At 45.5% G+C, this 27,735-nt stretch overlaps 1 protein-coding gene across 6 annotated transcripts in view; it reads right to left on the reverse strand.

Annotated features, from left to right (window-relative positions):
* Positions 1 to 27,735, reverse strand: part of LOC137433952 (phospholipid-transporting ATPase ABCA3-like) — a 180,493-nt gene that overhangs the window by 98,647 nt on the left and 54,111 nt on the right. For all 6 annotated transcript variants that reach the window (XR_010985765.2, XM_078785900.1, XM_068126462.2 and 3 more), the window contains 4 exons: positions 23,054 to 23,227; positions 18,009 to 18,190; positions 8,163 to 8,306; positions 6,956 to 7,085 (listed from right to left, as the gene is read on the reverse strand). Coding sequence is in view for 5 of the 6 variants with exons in the window: in XM_078785900.1 (XP_078642026.1) it covers positions 6,956 to 7,085; positions 8,163 to 8,306; positions 18,009 to 18,190; positions 23,054 to 23,227 (630 nt within the window). In the remaining variant the exon portion in view is untranslated. The remainder of the gene's footprint in view (positions 1 to 6,955; positions 7,086 to 8,162; positions 8,307 to 18,008; positions 18,191 to 23,053; positions 23,228 to 27,735) is intronic.

Below are 27,735 nucleotides of genomic sequence, written 5' to 3' on the forward strand. Positions count from 1 at the left end.
GGACCAACGGTTGCAAAGAAAATCATATTTATTCTGTGCGGACAAACAAACAGACAAACAGACAGACAAATGAAAAATCACTCATGGAGCGAGTTGGCAAAACAGAACAAAGTAGAATGGCACTCAATAAAGAATCCTTTTGACCTCACAAATAATTGGTGGTTGAATTCAGTTAGCTGATGTGAAAATCCAATTCAAATTTTAAGTCAATCAGATGAAAATTGAGGCTTTTAGAAATTCAAAAAAAGTGGTTAACCTTTGGCCTATGTTGACCTTTTGGCCTACGCCGATCTTAAAAATAGTTGGTGTTTGAATTCATTTTGCCGATATGTAAATCCTATTCAAATTTCAAGTCAATCGGATGAAAATTGAGGATTTTAGAAATTTGAAAAAAAGTAGTTGACCTTTGGCCTATTTTGACCTTTTGGCCTATGCTGATCTCAAAAATAGTTGTTGGTTGAATTCAGTTAACTGATATGTGAATCTCATTCAAATTTCAATTGAATCGGATGAAAATTGAGGATTTTAGAAATTTGAAATTGTTGTTGACCTTTGACCTATGTTGACCTTTTGGCCTATGCTGATCTCAAAAATAGTTGGTGGGTGAATTCAGTTCGCCGATATGTAAATCCTTTTCAAATTTCAAGTCAATTGCATGAAAATTGAGGATTTTAGAAATTCGGAAAAAGTGGTTGACCTTTGGCCTATGTTGACCTTTTGGCCTATACCGATCTCAAAAATAGTTAGTGGTTGAATTCAGTTAGCCGATATGTAAATCCTATTCAAATTTCAAGTCAATCGGATGAAAATTGAGGATTTTAGAAACTTGAAAAAAGTGGTTGAACTTTGGCCTATGTTGACCTTTTGACCCCAAAAATATATAGGATTTTGTCGGACCACGAACTCTACCATTTGGTGAAGTTTCGTGAAGATAAGTTTTAAATTGTGACCTGTAGGCAAGTATAAGTGAGCGGACAGACAAACAAACAAACACACAAACACACACACAAACCGGAGTGATCAACATACTTGCAAAAAAAAAAAAATAATTGCCAAGTAACAAACAGACTCAAATGCAATACCCTCTCCTCTGGCGAGGGTAATAATTGTCATAATATGATTCTATATGTTATATAATATAATCTTGGAAAAATGTACAATGTTTTAATTTTAATACTGACAGGATATATATTCTGTGAAGATTTCTGAAAATTTTACCTGTTGATTATATAGGCTGCGTATTTTACATGATACAAAAGATAGTTTTATGGATAGATATATCGAATGCGGTTTTAATTAATCCGATTTCCCAAAAAAAAAAAAAAAAATTGGACCTTTTGACCTTGAAATGACATTTAAATTTCAAAATGGAGGGTGGCATCCAACCACATAAGCCTCTTCATCCTATGAATGACTGATCTAGTATGGTTACCTGCCATTAATAAACAATGCTGTCCAAAGACTAAAATCACATGTTGGTTGGTCCACTATTAAGCCATCACCAGGCTTACAATCCATAAGTACAAATATATTTAGGTCATTTTTGTCTCGAAACTTGGAGATTAACTTATAAAATGGGTCATGATATCAGGATGTCCGTCCATCCGCAAGTCCGGTCGTCCGTTAATAATTTTTTGCTATTTGTGCAACTCCTCCATTATCACCTGGCTGATTGTTCTGAAACTTGTCACATAAATACAAGATAGTAGTCTGCACAATCGCACCGCCTTCCATTCTTCGATTTCGGATCATGGGGGCTCCCAGGTTGAGGAGGGAGGAGAAAGAAGAGGGGTTACCCAAAAACATTGGATCCCTACTCATCCCTTATTTACCAACCGATTGCTCTGAAACTCAAAACAGCCCATCCCCTCGATGGTCCTCAAGATCAATTTCAATTTTTTGATTTTTCATCATGCGGGTTTAACCCCTGAAATTTCGGATCCCTACTCGTTCATCCCTTACTTATCAAACGATGGCTCTGAAATCCGATACAGCCCTTCTACTCAATGGTCTGCAGGATCGCTCTTTCTTAGATTTTTCGATTTCAGATCAGGGGGGTTCCCCCAAATTTCAACCTCATGAGATGACCATCAACCCACCAGGGGCTATTTATATTCTGTAGAGGATGCACATAAAGGTTAGAACTGACTCAAGAAGCTAGCAGTCCAAAATGGACAGATTGTAGCGGCTACCGCTGGGTTTACACAATCGCCTTGCACCTACCAAGGACGCGGAGCGATCACCATGCCGGGCTCGTCCAGGACGCCCGGCCACGCCCCCTCTCGCCTTTCCTGGGCAAACGCTCCGGGATAATGTGTATATATATTGCTGCCCGATAAACGGGCTTTTGGAGAGTACCCGAGTTGTTTTGTGACAATAAAGAAACTCGGACGAATTCCAGCTTTTTGTCGCGTCCATTCTTCCGATTACGTGGGAGCACAGCTCCTACATTGGTGACCTACCGACATGGACACGGCAGTTGCCCTCAAACTGCCTACCTTCTGGGAGGCTCACGCAGCGGTTTGGTTCGCCCAGGCGGACTCCCTGTTCGCCCTGCGAGGCATCACGGCCGACGACACCCGCTTCCACCATGTGGTAGCAGCGCTCGGCTCAGCCACCGCGGCCCGCGCCCTGAGCCTCCTCGAGAGCCCGCCAGCCGCTGACAAATACGGCGCGATTAAAAAGCTCCTCCTCGACGCTTTCGCCCTCTCATCGGCGGAATGCGCACGGCGCCTGCTCGACCTGCCCGAGCTCGGCGACACGCGCCCGTCCGAGCGAATGGACTACATGCTTTCGCTGCTCGGCGAGCACTCTCCGGCATTCCTGTTCTGGGAGCTGTTCCTCCGTCAGCTGCCTAGCCTGGTACGCCTCGCCCTGGCGAGCACGACCATCACGGATCCCCGCGCCCTCGCCAGGGAAGCCGACAAGATCTCCGCGGCAGGCCAACGCATTACAGCAGCGACCTGGGGCCCACCGCCGTCCGACGCAACGCCCATGGCGCCCGAGCACCCGGCACGGTCGACGAACGAACTGCCGACGCAATTGGCGGCCGCTACGCCGAGCCGACCACCTCCAGCACGACGACCGGGGCCTCCACCTGACCAGGCATGGTGTTACTATCTTGCCAGGTTCGGACAGAAGGCCCGGACATGCCGACCCCCGTGCACCTTCGGCCGGCCGGGAAACGGCCGGGCCGGCGTTCATTACCAGCCATGAGCGCCGGCCACACGGGCAACTTACTTTTCATCACGGACAAAGCGTCTGGACGGCGCTTCCTGTGCGACACCGGCGCCCAACTGAGCGTCATACCCGCCTCCGATCAGGACAGGCAGTCCGCGGTTTGCGGCCCCTCCTTGGTTACGGCGAACGGATCGGCCATCCGCACCTCCGGCCCGCGCAACGTCACCCTCTGATTCGGCGGCCAACGCTTTACTTGGACTTTTGTAACCGCAAGCGTGCCCATGGCTCTGCTAGGCGCCGACTTCCTCTGCACACACGGACTGCTGGTGGACGTCCAACGGCATCGCCTCATCAACGCCGAGACCTTCAGCTCCCTGGTATGCACGTTGAGCAGCTCTGCTCCGACCGAGCTGGCATGCGCCCTCCCGGCGGCGAACGAGTTTGCTCGCCTGCTCACGGAGTTCCCGGCCCTCACGCGGCCGACGTTTTCGGCCGTCGCAGTACGACATGGGATCGAGCACCACATACCAACCACGGGCCCGCCGGTCTACGCCAGAGCCCGCCGCCTCGACCCAGCCAAGCTCGCCGTGGCCAAAGCCGAGTTCGACGCTTTGGAACACCTCGGCATCGTGCGGCGCTTCGATAGCGCGTGGGCTTCGCCACTACACATCGTCCCAAAACCAGGGGGCGGCTGGCGCCCATGTGGCGACTACCGCCGCCTTAACGACGCTACCACCCCCCACAGGTATCCGATCCCGCACATCCAAGACTTCTCCGCCCATCTGGCAGGACGGGTCATTTTTTCAAAAATCGATCTAATACGGGGATATCACCAGGTACCTGTCAGGGCGGCCGACGTCCCTAAAACGGCCGTCATCACGCCATTCGGCTTGTTCGAATTCCTGCGGATGCCGTTTGGCCTCAAGAACGCGGCTCAGGCGTTCCAGCGCTTGATGGACGGCGTGCTGCGTGACCTGCCGTGCCTCTTCGTTTACCTGGACGACATCCTCGTCGCCAGCACGTCCCGGGCCGAGCACCTCCTCCACCTCCGAACACTGTTCGGGCGCCTCAGCGAGCACGGCCTCATCATCAACCCGGCCAAATGCCACTTCGGCACGACGGCCGTTGATTTTTTGGGCCACCACATCACCACGAACGGGGCCGTGCCGCTGCCAACCAAGGTCGAGGCCATCACCACGTTTCCGCGTCCCCGCTCCATAAAGGCCCTGCAGGAATTCCTGGGAATGGTGAATTTCTATCACCACTTCGTGCCCCGCGCTGCTCAACTCATGCGGCCCCTCTACGAAGCCCCCGGGGCAAGCCGGCCAAGCACGACATCGTCTGGTCCGCAGCAATGGACGCGGCCTTCAAAAGCTCAAAGCGGGCCCTCGCCGACGCAACACTGCTCGCTCACCCGGTGCTCAACGCTCCCATCGCCCTCACCACGGATGCCTCCGACTACGCGGTGGGCGCCGTACATGAGCAATGGGTGAACGGGGTTTGGCAGCCACTCGCTTTTTTCAGCCGGCAGCTCCGGCCGAACGAGCTCAAATATAGCACATTTGACCGTGAGCTCCTCGGTCTACACCTGGCCGTTCGCCATTTCCGCCACCTCCTGGAGGGCCGACCCTTCACGGCGTTCGTTGACCACAAGCCGTTGGTTTACGCAATGGCCAAGGTCACGGAGCCGTGGTCGGCCCGCCAACAGCGCCACCTCTCCGCCGTGTCAGAGTTTACCACGGACATCGGCACGTCGCCGGCAAAGACAACGCCGTGGCCCACTGTCTTTCTCGGGCCAGCGCGAACGCGGTCCACCTCGGCGTGGACTTCGCGCTTATGGCGGCGGACCAAACCACCGACACCACGGTGCAAGCCCTCCGGGTGGCGGACACGGGCCTCCGCCTGGCCGACATCCCCTTCGCGGACACTGTCCTGCTCTGCGACGTCTCCCAAGGCCAGCCTCGCCCCATCGTGCCCGCTACCTGGCAACGCCGCATCTTCGCCTCCCTCCACGGCCTTTCCCACCTGGGCCGGAAAGCTTCCCAGAAGCTGGTGTCGGCGCGAGTCGTCTGGCACGGCCTTCGACGGAACGTCCGCGATTGGACCAGCACCTGCACAGCCTGCCAACAGGCCAAGGTCCACCGACACACCCAGGCCCCGCTGGCACCTTTCACCGTGACCGAACGACGTTTCGACCACGTCAACGTGGACCTGGTGGGCCCCCTCCCCCCCATCACGGGGTTTCACACACCTGCTCACCATGGTGGACAGGACCACCAGGTGGCCAGAGGCCGTTCCCCTCATCTCCACCACCACCGCCGACGTGGCGCAGGCTTTCATCGCCACCTGGGTCGCCCGCTTCGGCGCACCGGCGGACATCTCGTCGGACCGCGGACCGCAGTTCACCTCCGAGCTGTGGGGCGCGGTCGCCCGCAACCTGGGGGTCAAGCTCCACCGTACCACGGCCTACCACCCCCAAGCCAACGGGTTGTGCGAGCGATTCCACCGCTCCATGAAGGCCGCGCTCATGGCCGGCCTTCAGGACGGCGGTTGGGCCGACCGGCTGCCGTGGGTCCTTTTGGGCCTCCGCACGGCCGCCAAGGAGGACCTCCGGGCATCCACCGCCGAGCTCGTCTACGGCCAGGCGCTACGCGTCCTGGGCGAATTCGTGCCCGATGCTACCAGTCCCTGGTCCGCAGCTCACCAGCGCTCGGACCTCCAGGAGGCCGCCCGACGGTTTGCCCCCGTGCCAACGTCCCACCACGGTGACCCCCAGTCCTACGTCCCCCCAACGCTTCGCACAGCGGAGTACGTTTTTGTGCGTCATGACGCACATCGGGGGCCACTCCGGCCGCCGTACGACGGGCCCTTCCGGGTCGTGCGACGGGACGACAAGTCGTTCGTCATCGACATCGGCAGCAGGTCGGACCGAATTGCGGTGGACCGCCTCAAGCCGGCACACGTGGACATCGACCAACCGCCACGGTTGGCCCTTCCGCCGCGGCGAGGCCGCCCCCCGTCCACAGTGCCCCCCACTCGACCGCCCACCACCACACCGGACCCCCCCCCCCCCCCACGACCCGCCAGGGGTCGCTTCGGCCGGGTCATCAGGACCCCCCTTAAATTGACCCTGCCGGTGCAAGTCGATTCTGGGGGGACGTGTGTAGCGGCTACCGCTGGGTTTACACAATCGCCTTGCACCTACCAAGGACGCGGAGCGATCACCATGCCGGGCTCGTCCAGGACGCCCGGGCAGGCCCGCTCTCAACTTGCCAGGCCGCGTCCGGGACGCCCGGCATGCCTGGGCATACCCGCCCTCGACTTGCCAGGCCGCGTCCAGGACGCCCGGCCACGCCCCCTCTCGCCTTTCCCGGGCAAACGCTCCGGGATAATGTGTATATATATTGCTGCCCGATAAACGGGCTTTTGGAGAGTACCCGAGTTGTTTTGTGACAATAAAGAAACTCGGACTAATTCCAGCTTTTTGTCGCGTCCATTCTTCCGATTACGTGGGAGCACAGCTCCTACAAGATATTATTTTGCAGGTCTTTTCTAATAAACTTCTGAAGGACTAAGACAGCAACAGCCAGACGAATCAAGGCTCCTGAAGATATTTTTAGAGCAGGTCTTTTCCAGCAAGAGAGTTATTACTGCATGACAATATAAATGAATAGCAGAATAACTAAGGTGGACACATCCCAACCTCAGCTGCCTTGTCTTGAATCGATGTTATGCATAAAATTATTGTACAAACGACAACTAGCTTTAAGTTCACCTGTAAGCAAGGACAGTGTCGTGGACTTTCCAGCTCCATTGTGTCCTAAAAGAACAGTGATGTGTCCCTCATACATCTTCAAATTGAGAAACTGAACTGCCACTCTCTTCTTCCCTCTGGAGGTAAATACCTGCATTCGAAAACAATACAATCATCTAAGCATTCGCCTGTCCAAATGTCTGGAGTCAATGCAAGCATATGAGAAGGTGAAGCTATTATTGTTACAATGCATATCTTGGTTGTTCATAAACAATACTAGACTATGCTAAAAATACAAAAATTAAAAATGCTTTGCCTGGGAATCCGTACTTAAACAATCAGCTTTTTAGTTGATACTTATATAAGTAATACCAGAAAACTTCCAGAACTCCCACTGTGAACTCCACAACATCCCTGGAGTTAAACAAAAACGCCTCGAATTAATATCCCAGACCTGAGACAAACTTTTACCAGCAGCTCCCAACTTCAAATAACAACAAATGTCAATATAGAAGAGGAAAGTCCGAATGTGTTTTTTTTGTTTTGTTTTGTTTTTTTGTATACAAGATCGAGGCTCATGTAAGAGCTAACATTAATCACAAAAAAAGGACACACAAAACATACAATAAAGGGAGCTGGAGACAAGATGGGAGAGAGAGGGAAGCACACAAGTACAACAGCAGAGAACAGGGACATCGGGAGATCTGTGGGAGGGAGAGGGCTTGGGGGGGGGGAGATGAATGGGAAAAGGGGTGGGGGGGTGGGAGAGGTATAAAACACATATAAAACACACCTTGTCACTGCTAGGACTTCCAGGAAAGAAGTCGGTATTTCAAAAAAGTGGATCTGGGGTGAATTAACGGGGGTAGAAAAGATCAAGGTTTTGGATGGGGGAAGATAAGAGATGGTGGTGAACAGTTGTTTTAAAGAGCTGGAGGGAGGAGTGGGATTGAAGGGAGTGGGGAAGTTTGTTCCAGAGGCGGGAGAAAAGAGGAATGAAAGAGTGAAGGTGAGCAGAGAGTCTTGATTTTGGCAGTTTAACCATAAGAGGGTTACTGGCAGATCTTGTGCGACCTGGAGGAATATTTGGGGGACAGAGCACAGATAGAGCTGGGGGAGCTAGGCCGGATAGGAGCCGGTAGAAGACAGAAATCACAAGGAAATAAGAACAAAGTCACATTGACATTGATTAATAGATGACACGAAGCTGAGAGACTCGAATGGTCACCTTGTGCAGGTTTTTAATGCAGATACCGGCGTCAAGACCTTTCGGATCAGCCTCAATGTACTCGCATGCAGAGGTTTTGTTCAACTGCTCCACGTCCACGACCTGATTGTGCTTAGTATTCTGAGTGCAACCCCAATAGGAGGGCTGGAGTAAAAGGAGGGTTCAGGAGATGGGGTTTAGAGGAGAGAATGAGTCACACAGGAAGTTCAACTAAAGAATAAACTAGTTTTACTGTATAAACTATAAATAATGAAATGGCTTCATCTTAATGGTGGCAGTAAAAGTGAAAGGTCTGGAGTTTGATTATGAAACTAGAACGTCACTTGGTAGAGCGCATACCTCCTCCAGGCTGAACAGTTTATGGTTTCTATTCCACTGATCTAGAATCAGACCTGAACCAAAATCGAATCGGCTTCTTCTTGGCACCTAACCAACTTGTCCACCAGGTTTAATCATAACTCGTCCACAACTCTTTAAATATGTTATATATCGCTTTCTCCAGATCTCTCAATGTTGAAGAATCACTTGAAAAATTAAATAATTCTCGTATCCGAATCCATATTCAGATGTTCACCAAAATCGAATCGATTCTTCCCCGTAAGACACCCAACCGGTCCAACCAAGTTTCGTCCAAATCCGTCCATAACTTTTTGAGATATCCTGCTATGTATCAGTTTTAGCCCAAACACTCAATGGTGAAGAATCACTTTAAAAATTTGACTAGCCGGATCCGGATCCGGATCTTCACTAAAATTGAATCAACTCTTCCTTGTCACATACGCAACCTCTCCACCAAGTTTCATCCAAATCCGTCCACAACTTTTTGAGATATCTTGTTCACAGACAAACAGACAAACCGACAGTGGTGAAGACATAACCTCCATCCACCTTTGGTGGCGGAGGGAATAATAATAAGTAACACTAATGTCACTTTCAGGCTATGCAAGTTCGGGTGCCCCTTAAAACAGGAAAAGCACCCATCACTCACACCAAAATCTCCATAGTGGAACTTTCACCTTCGCTGCACTTTGAAAAGTCTTGGAAAGGTCTTTGAAAGTCTTGGAAAAGTTTTTGAAAAGTCTTGGAAAAGTTTTTGAAAAGTCTTGGAAAAGTCTTTGAAAAGTCTTTGAAAAGTCCTGGAAAAGTCTTTGAAAAGTCCTGGAAAAGTCTTTGACAAAGGCTCTTGGCCTTTTCTTTAATGACTATCGTATTAACTGACAGTTTTTGGGTTTGGATTTCAATTGGAACGCTTAGCAAACGCTCCGCATTTTCTTTTACCGAGCTACATTACGGTGGAACTTAAAAAAATTTTAAAAACTACATTTTTATTTTTGTAAGTCTTACCCCCTTAATCTGTTCCATATAATATAGAAACACTGTATAAAAAATTTGAGCACTAACTTATTATGTTTAGGGGTAGCTCAAGGGCCGCAAACATTATGAAAATTATAAAAATTCAACGAATTACGAGTATATCAGACTATATCTTAATTTATTTTTAACAACACACTTGAACACAGTATTTATTTTTGAACACGTTAATAGTGAATTCTTTGTTCAGTTTCTGACAGAGTTCATAGTATCAGTCTGACGATGTCCAGCAAACCCCAAATTTATTATTTTCATGGCATCCCGGACAGTGTATGTTTTCTGCTACATTCTGCGATGGTCCTCGACAACTTGCAGCAGGAATTGCAGCTGAGTTTCATCGCGGGTTATCAACCCACTGTACTCCTGAATGAGTGCCACTCCACGTTCAGCGTAGTCATTGACAACCTTTAGAGAGTTGACTGTTTCTGCAGCCTGCTTGTAGTCGTCTCTGTCATCCCACAAGTCCGGATCAACCGCGAGAAATCCATCTGGAAGTTCCATCATTCGCAGAAGTTTCATTGACCTTGCTGTGACGAAATCTTCCAAGTTCTTGTCCTTGAATGAATCAAGAGCAACAGTGATTCGCTTGGAATGATCCTGATCTTGGTCTTCTTCATTCTTCATGGCACTCACCATCAGTCTCTTGGTTGCCGAACTGACCCGACTGTCGAAGAAAGCCAAGCTAACAAGTTCCTGTGACAAGTACCACACGTGATTGGAAAACTTGCGTGATGTTGACTTTGAGATGGCTGGATGGATTGATGAGTATTCAAGCAGTGACTTCAGCAGCAGCAGGTCACTGTAAGGAGCACCTGATGCTTGAGGTGCAGAGATCCAGGCTGTCAGGTAGACACGTACTGTGAATACACACACATCACATAATCCTCTCTTTTCTGCAGGAGTCAGTTTGAATTGAGCCTTGAACATCCAGATCTTGAGACAGTATATTACTTTGGACATCCAGCGGGCGTGGTGCATTGCTCCGGGTGACATGAATCGCACTCCGCTGGCAGGAGCAGCACCGAGAAAGACAATCACAAGTTCCAAGAATTCTTTATAATCATCTCTCGGCTGACTCTGTTCAAGATGCTTGTTGGCATAATCGATAGTGCCTTGCTTTATGTCTTCCACTAGACTTGCCACATCATCAGCTGCAATCCCTGGTTCATACTTGGCCGTGTCTATGAATCCCCAGTATTCCTGGAAGCATTTGAAGAGTGGAACCTCGGGAGAAGATTTGGCTCCCAATCCCATACACACTTGGAACACTGCACCAATTATCAATTCCATAATGTGATGCCTGCAAGCTAGTGACAAGAGCTCCTTCTCAAGCTTCTGCTCTAGGAGGACACAGGCACCAGCGATCCGACCAGTGTTTGAGCTGGTCGTGTCAAAACACATAGCTTGGATGCTGTCGGCTACGCCCCAGTCTTCAATGGCTCCAAAGACAGCAGCAGCCTGAGCCTCGCCTGTTCCAGATGGAAGCTTGGCAACTGTGAGTAGCTGAGAAACTCCTTTCCCTGAAACCAATACTGGCAGGCGATCAACCTTCTCTTTTCCAATTAGATCAAGGATCAGTTTGCCGTCCCAGTGAACAACAAGGGGAACGTTACCCTGAAACTCCGCCTTTATATTTGCAGATCTCTGGACTCGGTGTTGTACTCTTTGTCGGCGAATTGAGTCTCTGTTTAGAGCAAGTTCATCAATGTTCTGTCCCAAGCTTTTGGCAGTTTCTGCTATAACAAAAACGGCTTTGCGGTCTGACACTTTTGTGCGATCTAGAGCGGCTGCGAGTTCTTCAGTAACGACAGTTTTTCGCCCCCTCTTTATTTTTCGTGTCTGAAATGTGATGCCTCCAGCAGCTCCCTCACTTGCATTGTCCCCAGTTTCCATCTTTTCACTATCTTCTGCTGAGCTGTTTTCAGATTCAGAACCAGATGAAATCAGTTCAGCTGTAGAAGCTGCTAACTGTTTCATTTGCTCCATTCGCAGTCGCCTGGCAAGCATTTCCTCCTCTCTTTTGGACGCCGTTTTCTCCTTCGCAGCAAGCTTTACATCTACTCCAGCCAGCGACCCCCTTCTTCCCTTTTCTCGCTGGGCTAACAAGAAATCCTTGTCTTCTTGTAATACTGATGTATTGGTCAGAGCATCAGCGTGAGCGACATCAAAAAGGTCTTCAAGCCTGGAAACAAAAGCCGACTCTCTCGCGAGTTGAGTTGGTGACGTTCGCGCTTTGTTCTTTTTCAGAAGACGCCATTCTTCAAATGTCTGCTCAAGCTTGGTTTGGCAGTTTTGATGAGCTCTCATCGGGATTCTAGCTTTCTTCCAAAAGTTAGCTATTTCCGTGATGTTAACATCCGACGATTGTCTTACGGTCTCCTTCAGATCGAGATGGTGATGTAGGAAGAATCCAAGAGCCATACGCAATGATGGCAACTTGCTGCCACTTAATTCAGTCACAGAGTCGCCAAGGAGATACAACTTGGTTTGAGATCTTGTTGCTTTTTCCACAGATGACATTTTCAATCAGATATGAATCTGAAAGAAATAGAACATAGCATTAAGAAATTAAGAATCAAGAAAATTCAAACAGTTCTATTAATAACTGAGCAGTGAGCACAATGCCTCAAGCAATTACACAAACATACTGCTGCAACAGTGTTGCAGCTGTTGCTTAGTCAGCATAGTCAGTCCATTGAGTCCAAACAGTAAACAAGTCTGAACATGTCTGGAATATAAATTCATGGAAAATTTGCATTATCAATTTAACAGCAAAACAATGGGATTCGGATGATTGGTTGGATAATAGATATGAACCAGTTGAACCACAATGATTTATGCTTCTATAATCTGTGATAATATTATACCATGTTTATGCACCCATTGTGTCTGTGATTCTCTGCAAAGCCTGTGATAACTTCGTTTTTATTTTCAAATAGTGTTCTGTGATGCACCTATGTACAGTGTTTACTTTTAGATACTATGGTGATAAGCGTTCCCAGGTCAGCGCTACATCTCATTTTAGCATTTATTGTCTAGCAGACTCTAGCTCAACGAACATTTTACTCTTTTATTATAACACATATTGTGTATGTACAATGTACATATTACTACTGTAATTATTTATTTAATGGAGCACAGAGTTTTATAACTTAAAGGTTTTATCTGTGTTCCCAGTAATTAATTTTACCACAATGATTGCATGTTGTGTGTATGATGATAGGAGAGAGTGTCAATTTACTTAGTAGTTAAAATTGGGTTCTTAATTTATCAACAGAATTAATCTATTATCAGTAGTATGCGAAATAAAAGGGCGGCCGCAGCTTTGGGGTATCAGAAACTTTACCATCATTGAGCTACCTCTAAATATTGTTCAATTGTGCTCATATTTTGCCTGAATTGTTATTTCATATATAGGAACAAATTGAGATACAAAGAAGATCATATTTCAAAAGTTCAAAAATAAGCTCCACCCTGCTACATGTTTTGGTGATTTTCACTGCACTGGAAGGTGACACATTGAGCGCATACCATAATCTTATTTTTGTTGTCGCGTATCGTAATCACCGCCATATTCACAAGGCCAAAGTCACGTGCAATATCCGCAAGATGGAAGCCATCGTCATATCACCTTAGAATTTCTCATTTACTTTCTAACGATACACATTTCTATATCTTTCTCTCCACTCGTATCACTTCCTTAAGCACTTATCTTCCTTTTTGGAGCTATAGCTATGGATGAATACAGTAAGGTACCGTGCTGTAATGCACAATAACGTTTTGTTAAATAAAAGTCACTTTAACACTGCACTTCAGCACAGACGTGATGACGTAGCCACTTAGGAGAGAATGAGGAAAGCGACTCACTTGACGTTATCATCCTGGATGTAAGCAAGATTAGTGTTTATTTTAAATTACACGATTGAAGTTTTTTTATGAAAAACATCATGAGGTCGTGTTTTGAAATCGTAGTTCGAAACTGAATTGAGTGAAATTGAGCAAAAGTTTGTAATGTCTGGAATTGAAGTCGTAAATCAAATTTTGGCATCAAATAATTTCGTTCTCAAGAAAATCAGAGGAAATCAGAAAATCTTGAATCTTGAAAAATCAGAAAATCTCTCTGTAAATCAGAGGTTCGTAAATTGGGATATTACTGCATATATAATCTTCTCAAACTACTCCAAAGTGATAAAGTTTTTAAAATGCAGATAAAATGTGAATAAGTCAGATTAACAGCGAAAATCAGATGATTCTCAGTTGCATATGTATTCAAACCCTTTGCCAAATTAACCCTAAATCACTTCAGGAGCAAATTATTTTTTGAAGGGTTATACAACAAGTGCAATAGGTTTCACCTGTGTGTAATAAGGGGTGCATTAGGCAAACATGAAGACGAAGGAGCTTTCCAAAGTCAGACAAAGTGGTGGAGAAGCACCGTTCAGGAGAGGGTTATAAAAAGATTTCAAAGTCACTCGTTATCCCTTTGAGTACAGTGAAATCCATCATTAAAGAAGTGGAAGACAGATCATACCACCCCGACGCTAAGCAGATCAGGTCGCTCATCCAAACTCAGCAGCTGGGCAAGCAGAAAACTGGTTTGGGATGTAACAGTAAATCCAAAAATGACTGAAAGATCTGCAAGGCTCTATATCCAAGATGGGGGTCAGTGTTCATCAATGAACAATATACCGTTCCCTCCACACTGCTGGCCTCTATGGACAGGTGTAAAAAAGAAGCCAATACTGAAAAAGACGCATTGAAAAGCTCTGATAAAGTTTGAGAAACTAGAGCAATGCGACTGTGTTGCCAATATGCCTCTGCATAGTCCCACAACAGGTAGATGCCCTCGTTCATTGTCCTAAAAATAAACAAGTTTGATTTAAATCCCTTCAGCTGTTTTTAAGTGTCACATTTTCACCAGCCATGATAGGTTTCACATCGACAGGTGAAGCGATTTCAGAGAAGGGATTTTTTTTAAATATAAGCTTTCAAGCTAATATGGCTGCCATACCACATGACATATGACCTTAAACATGTACACTGCATATGTATGGGTAGGGAATCAGGTTTATGAAGTTTCATGTTGATCGGATAAGGTTCTATTTTCTATCTAAGATGGCTGATAAACCACGTGACCTACTACTACATCATCATTTTCAAACTACAAGCAACAATGGTGTTCGACGATATTTGTAAAATTTCGCATCGATAGGGTAGGCAGTTTCTGAGATATAATTATTTAATATTTTCCTTCAATCCAATATAGCTGCCACACCATGTGACCAATGATGTTTTCGTGATCATCTTTTAATCGCCATGCCTAGTCAATGACACATAAAGTTTTGAGTCAATTGATTTGGTGGTTTGGGAGAAGATTTTTTTTTTTAAGGTTTTAGGTTAAATCCAATATTGCTGCCAAACCATGTGACCTATGATGTCATAAGTTTCATATTTCAATACAAATGGGTCATAGATCATGTGCATGCGATTTCAGATTTTTAGGATAAGAATTCGATTAAAACATTTTTGGCTGGTATACCACTACACTTATGATGTCATCATTATCATGCTTTTGTTCCCCATTGGGAGCACTTGACAATGTGCCAAGTTTCAAAAAAATTCCATTCAGCGGTTTCCGAGAAATTATTTTTTTAATTATTTGCGTTTAAACCAAGATGGCTGCCATACCACGTGACCTATGATGTCACAATTATCATTAAAACATTCTGCATGGGTGTCACTCCTACCCTGAAAATTTTGTCTCAATTAGACATGTGGTTGCTGAGAAAAACGAGGTTTAGCCCGTACGGACGGACGGATGTACAGACGGACAGACAACGCGAAAACATAATGCCTCCGGCCACCTTCAGGGGCAGAGGCATAAAAACATCTTAATGATCCTGCAGGCTTGTGGAGAAGAGTTTTGTGGTCAGACGAGACAAAAATTGAACTTTTTGGTCTGAATTCCAAGCGTTACGTCCAGCACAACCATTAACACTGCACACCATTACCCAATCAACACCATCACAACTATCAAACATGGTGGTGGTAGCATCATGTCATGGGGCTGCTTTTCATCAGCAGGGACTGGCAAGCTTGTGGGGATAGAAGGAACAATGAATGGTACAAAAACCAGAGAATCCTTTATGAAAACCTGCTAGTGTCAGCCATGAATCTGAGAATGTAGGAGATTCACATTTCAGCAGGACAATAATCTGAAGCAAAAAGCTAAAGCCACATGGGAGTGGCTGAATAAGAAGAAAATTAATGTTCTTGAGTGGCCCAGTCAAAGTCATGACTTGAACCCAATTTAACATTAATGGCAAGATTTTAAGTTTACAGTCCATCGATGGTCCCCATAAAACTTGTCAGAAATAAGAGCAATTTTCCCATTAAGAATGGGCGAAGATTTCACCATCTGACTGTGCAAAGCTGGTAGAGACCTACCCAAAAACGCCCATAGCAGTCAGTTATTGCTGCCAAAGGTGCTTCACCAAGTACTGAACTAAGGGGCTGAATACTTTCAAGTCTGAGGTTCCCCTAAGACAGAAATCTCAGCGCCGAGACCGTTAGTCTCAAAAGATGGACCAAACTATTTTTATTGCACTGCGTTCAATGAATTATATCTTTACCATTCTCCAAGGATCATTCAATTGGCCAAAATCAATGGCAAACACACAGGAAAAGCATACATATGGCTCAAGCACATTTTCTTACCTTTTAAAGGATATATTTTGTAAAGTAAACAGGGAAGAGGGTAAAGAAGATGCTATAAATAAAACGGGATGAACCAAGCAAGTCAAATGGACACAAAGAGTTAAATGGGGATATTCAAACTGATGTACAATGATTGTAAATAAAGCAAAACCTGTCCCGCGAGGCACCACAGATCACACTCTTACAACAAGACAATAATGCACGTGAGACTGCCCTCTTCTCTGATGTGCAGGGTGTACACCAGACTCAAAGCAGCCCGCTTCGGAAACCAGGTGCGAGACAAGAGCCAGTGACAAGTCGCTCCCAAGTTTCCGAAAGTCAAAATGAGCACGATGAAGATCAATCTTGAGGAATGCCAGTGACGATCAGCATCCACCAGGCCTTGTGGTCCCGTTTGTCCTTTAAAACCAAGGCCTCCTGGTCTGCCCTCCATCCTGTTTCACCTCGTCCAAATACACAAGGTGATCACCAGCTTGGGTCAATTCACCCAGAGACAAAGACATAATCCGTTTCCTCCAACACTCCTCCATGAGCATTTGTTTGTCCTCCTTCCACACAAGGCTTTCTGATCTCTCCTCTAACACACGATACCCCTTTTTCTTCCTCGTCTCCAGGTCTCTCTTGAGTTTGTTCTTCCTTCTCCAAGTGAAGTCTCTCACTAGTTCTCTTCTTTTTCCTCCAGGGTGGAGTTTCGGTCTGGCCGCTCCGCCAACGGGGCAGCACCCATAAAAATAAATGCACGATGGCACTTCAGGCTCCAGTAGTGTTGCCACTCGGGTTTTTCGAATTTCACCAATCGGGTGCCTAAATTTCACCAAATTGAAGTAGATTTCACCAAATGCCAAGTTTTCATGAGATATCGACTGCTAAATGATAACAAACTTGTAAATATTGTTTACGATACAAACTTTATTGACAAATGAATTTTCGAACAAACTTTTTTAACGAAAAGAGTTGCGTATATTTCGCAAAACGGCCTCATTGCCGTGGTCTGACGTCACCGGCACTTCTCTCCAATCAGCGCGCAGCTTGTTGGTAGGTCTTTTTCGCCCTCCGCACCGATTGGCCGAATGTTTGCTCCTCCTTCACTGATTGGCCGAGGTGTCATTGGTCGCACTTCGATTGTTGGTGGCCAATCAGTGTGGCCCGCTTCTTGTACGCCCCTCCCCCTTGTCAAGCAAAGGTCCTCCTGGGCGTGGCTATTGCTTGCCTTGCGCGATGTTTGCCTGTCATTGTGTTGTACTGGTGATGTGGCTGACTGCGGCCCCATCGGCGGTGCCCCGAACTGGCTTCCTGTTGGTTCTTAACAACTTAACATGCCCCGCCCCCTCGTATTGTTGATATTTCACCAGATTTCGACCAATTTCGATTTCTTCCACCAGATCACCAGACTCGGACCGATTTCACCCAATTGGGTGAAATTTCACCAAGAGTAGCAACGAAGGGCTCCACAGCATATTATACCGCCATGACTGACACACACAGGCCAGACAGATTGTCGTGGCCTTTCACACACGTGACATGTCATGTCTGCCTCTCTCATGGGAAGGTCTCACCTAATACAACCCCCCTCCCCTTCCACGTACCGTAACAATACTTTTGCAGGCCATGGTACCTCCTCCCTTCCCCTTCTCTATCAAATAAAAGTGAGATGGCTCCAATATTTACAAAGTCCCTTTATGCTGCTTTGACAGCAATTCTTGCCTTGTAATGTTTAAAAGTTGATTTTTCAAAGAGATAAACAAACATCCCACTCACCAGAATAAAAAAGTACCACGGCTGGGGAATGCCAAACTCTCCAGGCCTTACAGCCTCGATGTACCAGGTGAGCAGGCCATAAATAATGGAGTCGACAATAAGCATAAGTAGTACATGGCCCATGGTGAAGTTATCATCTATTGAGACCGGTTCCACCAACAAGTTCCATTGAACCCCCGTTCCTAGGGGAATGGGAAGAAAGTGTCATGAGATTCCAAAAATAAGTCATCACAGTTACTTGCAAGTTCATCAATTATTTTCATTACTCATATTCATCAATAAACACTGATGTTGAATGCTACTCGCTGAATTAAATCACTTTTTATGTTTATCACTCTCTGTACGGTATTAGAAGTATTATATATGATTTTTTTACCTATACGCATTATCATGGTTTAATATGAGTTCCCTTTCAAGGAACTTCAATGCTGTAGGAGGGCATTAGGACCATCAAGATGCTGCATTTGTTGTCAACCTATGGTTGTTTATCTGTGCTCTCTTCTTTGTCAATGAAGATCGTCAAGGAAGAAAGCAGCACGTACCATTTTTAAAGCCTTTAATACAACTCGGCCTGGGTCAGCTTTGAACACCAGACCTCTAACACCCAGAGCAGATCCTCTATCCATTACACCTCCGAGTCTGGTTAAATTTGCTTCAAGGTACAAAGGCTTAATTACATTATACAGTGCCTTCAGAAAGTATTCACACCCCTTGACTTTTTCACATTTTGTTGTGTTACAGCCTGAATTTAAAATTGGGTCACATTGATATTTTTTGTCACTGATCTACACATAATATCCCATCATGTTAAATTGGAATTTATTTATTTCAGAAATTTTTACAAATCGATAAAAAATGAAAAGCTGAAATGTCTTGAGTCACTAAGTATTCAACCCGTTTGCTCTGGCACTCCACATTGAACTCAGGTGCATCCAATTTCCTTGGATCATCCTTCAGATGACTTTAAAACGTGATTGGAGTACACCTGTGGCCAATTCAATTGATTTGGAGATGAAAATGAAATTGAATTTAGAAATTGATTGGACATGATTTAGAAAGAAACACCTTTCTATACAAGGTCCCACAGTAGACAGTGCATGTCAGAGCAGAAACTCTACCATAAAGTCCAAGAAACTGTACGTAGAACTCCGAGATATAATTGTGAGGAGGCATACGTCTGGAGAAAGGTATAAAACAATTTCTAGAGTGTTGACAGTTCCCAAAAGCACAGTGAGCTCCATCATTAGGAAATCGAAAGAACATGGAACGACAGACTGTTCCTCGAGCTGGCTATCCAAACAAACTGAGAACCCGGGCAAGAAGGACCTTGGTCAGGGAGGTGACCAATAACCCAATGACCACTCTGACAGAGCTCCTTGGCTGAGATGGGAGAACCTGCCGGAAGGACAACAAACTCTGCGGCACTTCACAAATCTAGGCTTTCTGGGAGAGTGGGCAGACAGAAGCCACTCCTGAGAAAAAGGCACATTACAGCACTCCTGGCGTTTGTAAAAAGGCAAAACTCTGAGAGCATGAGGCAAAATATTCTGTGATCTGATGAGACGAAAATTGACCACTTTGGCCTCCATGCAAAGTGCTACCTCTGGTGGAAAGGGAGCACAGCTCATCACCCATCTAACACCACCCCTACCGTGAAGCATGGTGGTGGCAGCATCATGCTTATGGGGATGTTTTTCAGTGGCAGGGACTGGGAGACTTGTAAGGATAGAGGGAACAATGAATGGAGCCAAATACAGGCAAATCCTGGAGGAGAACCTGCTTCAGAGTGCAAAAGGCCTTAGACTGTGGCAGAGAATTATGTTCCAACAGGACAATGACCCCAAGCATACAGCAAAGCAACACTTGAACGACTTCAGAACAAGAACGTGAAAGTCCTTGAGTGGCCCAGCCAAAGCCCAAACTAAATTCCCATTGAGAATCTGTGGAAAGACTTGAAGGTTGCTGTTCACTGATGCTCCTTATCGAACTTGACAGAGCTTGAGCAAATCTGTAAGGAAGAATGGGAGAAACTCCACAAACCCAGATGTGCAAAGCTGATACAGACATACCCAAGAAGACTCAAATCTATAATCACTGCCAACGGCGCTTCTACGAAGTATTGACTCAGGGGGCTAAATATTTACCTAAATTAGATATTTCTGTATTTCATTTTCAATAAATTTGTAAAAAATTCTAAAAACATGTTTTCACTTTGTCATTATGGGGTATTTTGTGCAGAGCAGTAAAACAAATTTAAGCTTAATCCATTTCAAATTCAGGCTGTAACACAACAAAAAGTGAAAAAGTCAAGGGGTGTGAATACTTTCTGAGGGCACTCTACATGAGAATCCCAATGCTACACGTCCCATCCTTAGCCACCATACCGGTTTCATCACTTATTGTCGAGTCATCAACAACAGCATAGTATCCATTAAAGCAATGTTCACCTTATAGCAATGTTCAAGTTAACCTGGTATCCATTACAGCAATGGTGTCTGATCTCAATAAATATATGTATATATATAAATATAGAAACACACATATATGTACACACAAACAAAAGCACATATGTAATACTTATTTTAATGGACACAAGGTCTCAAGCAAATGTCCCAAGCCAAATTCATTCTATTAATTTGTTTTTCATTTTCTCACTGTCCGTGTACTGATCTTACACCTCCCAACACCCAGGATTACCTTTGGCTGCGACTTCCCCTTTGCTCCACTTTTCTGTCAGTGTGTTAAACCATCGTCCAAACAGTGAAGACTCCATATACATTTCTCTCTCTCAGACAACATGGAGCAACTTTTAACCACTCATCCCAACTCTCTCTTCTTCGTATGTGGCGATTTAAATTGTCACCATACAAATTGGCTGAGTGTTTCTGCCTCTCTCACCAGCCATGGCACTTCCGCAAAGGACTTCTGGGACTCCATGGGACTGATTTAATTAATCTGTGAACTTTCTAACCCGGATTTCTCCCAATGGAAAATCCTCCCTTCTGGATTTGGTGATGCCAAACTTCTCCACAAAAGTCGATTGTTCTTCCTCTGCTCCAATTGGTTCATCTGATCATATGCTTGTGAAAGTAAACATCTTTCTGGCTACTTTCAGAGAGCTTCCTCAATGTCGGCGACTATGGCAATTCACTAAGGATTGGCAAGGACTGCAAGCAGACATCTCTCTTCAGGACTGCTCTCTAATATCTATACCTCCTCTGATATTAACTCAACCTGGAAATTCTTCCACAGAAACCTGCTCTCCTCCTGCATAAGATTCATCCCATCTCATCTTCAATTATCATACCCTTCTTCCTGCCTATAGTACACTGAATCCTGTGGTGAGACTTGCTCTGAAACAACTTGCCTTCTCTTCCTCGAAAGCAAATCAAACAGAAGACAATCTACGATCATTCCACAAAGCCCGCAACAAGTGTGTGTCCACTCTCAGGAGACCCAGAAAACACCATCTTCCCAACATAAAGATTGAACTTTCAAACTGTTCTCCCTCCTCTAAAACCTGGTGGTGCCTTGTGAAGTCTGTCCCTGGAGTATGCTCCCCTTCCATCCCTTCCTCCTCTTCCCATGGCACCAAAGCGGACTTCACTTGTGAGAAGGCCGAATGCCTCAATTCTGTTTTTGACTCCAAATATTGTATCCATAATCCTTCACTCTCTGTACCCATGGTACCTAGTCTTAACCACCCACCTTCCCTCCTCAACCACTTCATATTTGTCTGTGTGCTGTACTGTTCTCCTAACAGAGACGACTCCATTTCCATCTCTCTCTGCCAACATGGACCATACTATAACCACCCATCCCAACTCTCTACATCACATGCAGTGATTTCGACTGTAAACTTGCCAATTGGCTGGATGTTGGTACCTCTTGAATTTGGCAATCCCCCTTTCTGATCTCTGCAATGATGATTTTCCTACAAATGTCTCCTGTTGCTCTTCCACTGCAATAGGTTCATCTGATCATGTGCTGTGAGAGTAAACAGAGAGCTACCTCAATAGTACCTATTGTCAGAGAGCTACCTCAGTGCTGTAAAGTCTGGCAGTTCACGCAAGCTGATGGGCAGGGACTGCAAGCTGCAGGTCAAGGCTGAGCCTTCATTTCCACCTCTCCTGATATTAACACAGCCTGGGAATCTTTCCACACAAGCTTGCTTCCCTTATGTCCTGATTTATGCCATCTCGTCTGCAGTTGTCATGCCTATCTTCTCACCCCACACCAATAAAAGATCTTCTTTTATAAACCCTGACCCCATTGTCTCTCTCTTTTGCTCTGACAAAGGCTAAGGCCCAAAACATCAGCTTCAGTTTTATTCACATCGGATCAATTGCCATAAAGTATTTTATTTCTTATTTGTTTTGACTTATTTTGGCGCCCACACAGATCGCTAATTTTACTGAAATTTATCGATTACATTCTTACTTTGAAGTAGCAAAGGTTTATTTATTTATTTTCTCCTCTTTCATTATAAACTTCAATGTTTCCTTGTCTTGGAAGGATAACAGACTGAATCAACCCACCTGGTGTTAATCAACGGCACAACAGGGGATCAAACTCAAGGCCATAAGATCTTAAGCCAGCACCTTAACCATTAACCCAACACCAGGCTTACTTCCACAATTAGCCACATCCTAATTCTAGTATTCATTGGTGCAACTTGGGGCATCACAGCATAATGCCATGCAGCAGACAAATGATATTGTTGATGTACCAAACCAGAAGATGATGTGCTGCATGCACACAGTTATTAAAAGTCAACCTTCACCAGAATTACTCTTGGAGTTAACAGGATGAGATGTTGACATTTTCCTGGAAACAAAATATATGGTCTACTGGGAATGCATATTCATCACAGGAATGAGCATCCAAGTGCCTCTTACAGCAAGCTCATATAACCGTCATGTCAGAAGGTCCTCCAGATAGAAAATCATGACTAGGTTCTTCACAATAACCTTTTACTCCGCTACAAATGACCAAACTATTGATAGTGTTGCTAGCAGTGGTGATTTGAGTGAATATAAACTCACCTTTGCCCTCAAACATGCCAATCACCTGAGCACCTAGAGCCATTGCAACGTTCGAGAGAAGGCAAGAAGCAAGTTTCTCACTGACAGTCATGAACTTGTAGGTTGTAGCTATGAAGAAGTATGGGATGTATGACATGAAGTAGATGAAGACTCCAACCTTCGCAGCTAAACTGGCTGTGATATACACAAAGATTCGATAACATTATTGCATGAAGTATCAACATAAAATTTCACAATTCATGATTAATGAAAATAATGGTGTCAAATCAATGTCCATAGAAACTGTATAAATCTAATTTTATTTATACAGTATCTAAGGCTTATGGCAGACCTTGTGCACACATGTGCCAGACAATGACACGATATGACTGCAATATGAACTATAAGGACATTAGTAGAGTAGGTGAGGACGCTGAGAGGGTGGCAGGTCAGGCAGGAGAAGGTGCTGATGGTCTTGAGGTGGAGGGAGCATGGCTGAAGAAATTTGTAATGGGGAGCTGCCTGACAGATTGCCGCAGGTTTTGATGCAGCTCTTTGTATGGGAGCAGCACATCATCCAAGCCCCTCTTGAACTTGAGGTACCTCTCCACGACTGGGTCAGCGTCTGCACCCTGTCGACAATCGCCCGCATGTCCTGCAGCACCTTGCCCAGGAACTGGACTGTGAGGTTGGATCTCGGCACCTCTTCCTCATCTCTGCCAACCTCCTCCTCCTCCTCGGAAACCTTTGCAATGGCCTCCAACTCCTCCACGGTGAGTGGGTTCAGGGAACGGTACAGCATCATGGGTTTCAGCATGAAGTCCCCTGTTGCATTTGCGCGAATGCGAGGTCCACTCAAAAGCATACTCTTCTGCGTGTTCTCCTCGATCCATATGCTGAGAGCCATCTCCATCCTTTCTATGTGGACATCCCAGACATGGATGATGACCTTCGTACTCGATGCAGCGCTCGCTAAAACACTTTCACGAATCGCCTTCTCCTTCTTCCTTATGTAGCGAACGGTGGATTAGTTGACGCTGTAATTCCTGCCCACAGAGGCCGCACTCTTCCTTTTGAAAGCCGGTCGAGCAGCTACAATTTGTTGCTCAGGGTCATCACTTTCTTCTGCCTCTTGGTAGTCGACGCATCTCCGGCACTGGTCTTGCGCTTGGGAGCCATGATTGAACAATGAGCAGAGCGAGAGGCAAAAACGAAGGACAAAGCAATGAGGCGAGAAGAATGTTTGAGACCCAGGACACAGTGGGTATATGTACGAATGCTGGCATTTTTGGTAGCTGCGTGAGGCGTTAGTAGTTTGCCCATTGGTTGTGGGGGATGTTATCGGATGATGGCATATTGAGTAGCGACTAACTACAGTAATAGATTTAATGAAGCGTTTTCTTTGTATGTTTTCATTCTACGTATAACTCGTGGGGGGGTGACCTGGTCGCGCAGGTGGTGGGATATCCTGTGAGCTCGCTTATAGTGCGGCTAAAATTTGTGGCCGTGAAAACTTGAAGCACAGCGCAGTGAATGTCGACGCAAGTCATGCTTGCAGCACGTAGATGTTTTTTTGCATATGTCCAGCTGCTTTGTGCGTGGCTGGTGAAAGATGGATTTTATAACTGTCACGGCTCGTGAAAAAAAAATTTGGAGCCCACAAAAAACCGCAAATACATGGGACATAAAGCTGTGAATAGCGAAGCAGGTCGCAAATTTATCAACCGCGAATACGTGGAACCCACGAATAGCTGTATTTAATTACTGTATTTAATATTACTACTTAAAAACTGTATCATTTAATATAATACTGTATTTAACTAGCCGAAACCCGTGGAACATCCACGGAAGGGAGGATGTGGTGTATGGATAGAGTGTACCATTATGGATGGCATAGGGGATTTGCTTGTCCGAGTAAGAGTTAGGAAGAAAGATGAGAATGAAGAGTGCGTATATGAACAACGATCGCCGACACCGGCACAAATGCATGCTCTGGATTGTCCACTCAGTGGACGGCTTGCTTTCGCCTTCACCTGTCCAATCAGCGGACGGCTTGCTTCGCCTTCGCCCAGCAGATGCCAATACGATGGCGTCGTAAGATGGCGTCGTATCGGCAGTTAATCGGATGCTTTTGGGCCCCAACGTTGGCTAATTCAGATTTTTCGAGTATGGCTGTACATGATAAACAAAGAGCGCGGTTCGTAGATCGTAAATCCATTAGTGCCGTGGGCATCGGGTCACTGGGTGCGGCGTAAAAGGGATAACAAAGTCGAGTCCTTACGCTATTATTATATAGATTATAATCTACTTATATAAGATAGCCGTTTGTCTGTGTGTGTGTGTGTGTGTGTGTCGTCATTTTTCTCAGAGATGGCTGAACGGATCTTTGTAAAACTTCCAGGGGTTTGTCAGTAACTGCCTGGGAGTGCTTTAGACAAAAAGAAACGTTTGAAATATTTGAAAAAAAAAAGTCGATCGCGGGTTGGTAATTATATAATTTACACAGTGCAATACGTGCAGGCTGCTCTCACGGGTTTATTTTAACTCCAATTTGCATTCTGTTTCCACTTTTAGTGAGAAGTAGGGGGTCTGTGCAGCCACTCATAAACTTTACTTGGTGAAAATCGGATAATTTTTAGCGGAGTTACCTCACATCGTGGGTTGGTAATTATATAATACTAGGGCATGCCCGTACTATATATATATCCCCCCCCCCCCCCTCTATATATATCCCCCCCCCTCTATTTACATGAAATGGTTTGGTCCATTCGCAAAGCCAAAGCGGCCGGCTTGCGAGTACGGTGACAATCCCCTCCCCCCCCCCCCCCCCCCCTCTATTTACATGAAATGGTTTGGTCCAAAGCGAACGGCTTGCGAGTACGGTGACAATCCCCCCCCCCCCCCCCCTCTATTTACATGAAATGGTTTGGTCCAAAGCGAACGGCTTGCGGAGTTTGGTAAAGAAATCGCCATAGCTCGGTAACTACTTGTCCGATTAATATGAAACCTTGAAAAGGCACATCCTCGGGTCCCCAGCAATATACCTGGCAAGTTTCAAGTATATCGGACTGGTAGTTGTCGAGAAACAGCGGTCGCATACAAACATACAAACATATACACACAGAGAGATTAGTGGAATTATAGATAGATAATTCACACATCTACACTAATAAGAGAGCCTTTTGTCTGTGTGTGTGTGTGTGTGTGTCACCATTTTTCTCAGAGATGGCTGAACGGACATCGTCAAACTTTCAGGGGGTTGTCAGTGAGTGCCAGAGGGTGTTGTAGACCCCAAAAAATTTTTAAATATATATCTGAAAAAAAAGGTCGATTTTTGGGGGGATTAATAAAAAACGCTCTAAAGAGCATAAGCCTTTTTTAAATTAATGAATGACAGTTATATACAAGTACATATATGCATTAATAAATACAAAACAATTACCAGACATTTGAACACAAATAATCAAACTAATCAGATTCAATCAGACAATTCCGGAAGCAGTCGAAGTTGGTGGTAGGTCTTCTTCTTCTTCCCGAACGTCATCAAATATGTTAATGTTTCTTTTTCCCCAGAGCAACGCTGCGTACTCCAGCTATAATCGCTTATATACTTTAGTCAGGGTGCAAATACAAATACAACTTTGTGGGGGGGTGGTGGGGGGTAACAGGCTATGTGGCTGCGGCCTCATGTGGGGATGTGGGGGGCCGAGGAAGGGGCATGAATTTTATCTGTGTAAATGTGTACATGTAGCACCAACTGGTGATGGTGGCAGAGGGTATTACAATTTCCTTTTTTACCTGGGCAACACCAAGGTTAAAGCACTCTAAGCATGGATAAAATTTTCCTCCTTCCCTTCCCTGCTCCCACAAAACGGAGGGGCCTGTCAAATCCCCCCCTCCTCCTTCCCAAAAGATATACAGTCATGTGAAAAAGGAAGTACACCCCATGTAAAGTTTTGACTTTTTCAACATATTTCAACATACAGCTATTTGATCTTCATTTCAACAATATTGACAGATAAGGTGATATAATATAACAAATATCATGAAACATTTACATTTTGTAGTCCATTGTATAATTTAAATAAACATAAATGCAAATTTCGCATGTGGAAAAAGTAAGTACACCTTGGCTCTAATAGGTGGTATTGCCCCCTTTGGCAGAAACAACCTCAAGTAGGAGTTTCTTATAACTGTCTACCAGTCTCTGACTTCGACTGGGAGAAATTTTTGCCCACTCCTCCATGCAGAATTCTGTCAGCTGTGCGATGTTTGAGGGGTTTCTTGCATGCACAGCTCGTTTCAAATCCCCCCACAACATCTCAATGGGATTTAGATCTGGGCTTTGACTTGGCCATTCCAGAACCCTCCCTTTCTTTCTTTTCAGCCATTCCTTGGTGGATTTACTGGTATGTTTAGGGTCATTGTCATGTTGCAAGGTCCACCTTCGGTTGAGCTTCAACTTCCCGACATATAGCCTCACATTATCCTCAAGCACCCTCTGGTACAATGAAGAATTCATAGTGGATTCTATGTGGTAAGCTGCCCAGGCCCTGATGCAGCAAAGCTGCCCCAAACCATAATATTTCCACCACCATGCTTTACAGTTGGTATCAGGTTCTTGTGGTCAAATGCTGTCTTTGGTTTTCACCAAACATGTCTTCTGGTACTGTGGCCAAATAGCTCTACCTTTGACTCATCTG

This window comes from Myxine glutinosa, chromosome 10 (genome assembly GCF_964187855.1).
Source record: "Myxine glutinosa chromosome 10, kmMyxGlut1.1, whole genome shotgun sequence".
Taxonomy (NCBI): Eukaryota; Metazoa; Chordata; class Myxini; order Myxiniformes; family Myxinidae; genus Myxine; species Myxine glutinosa.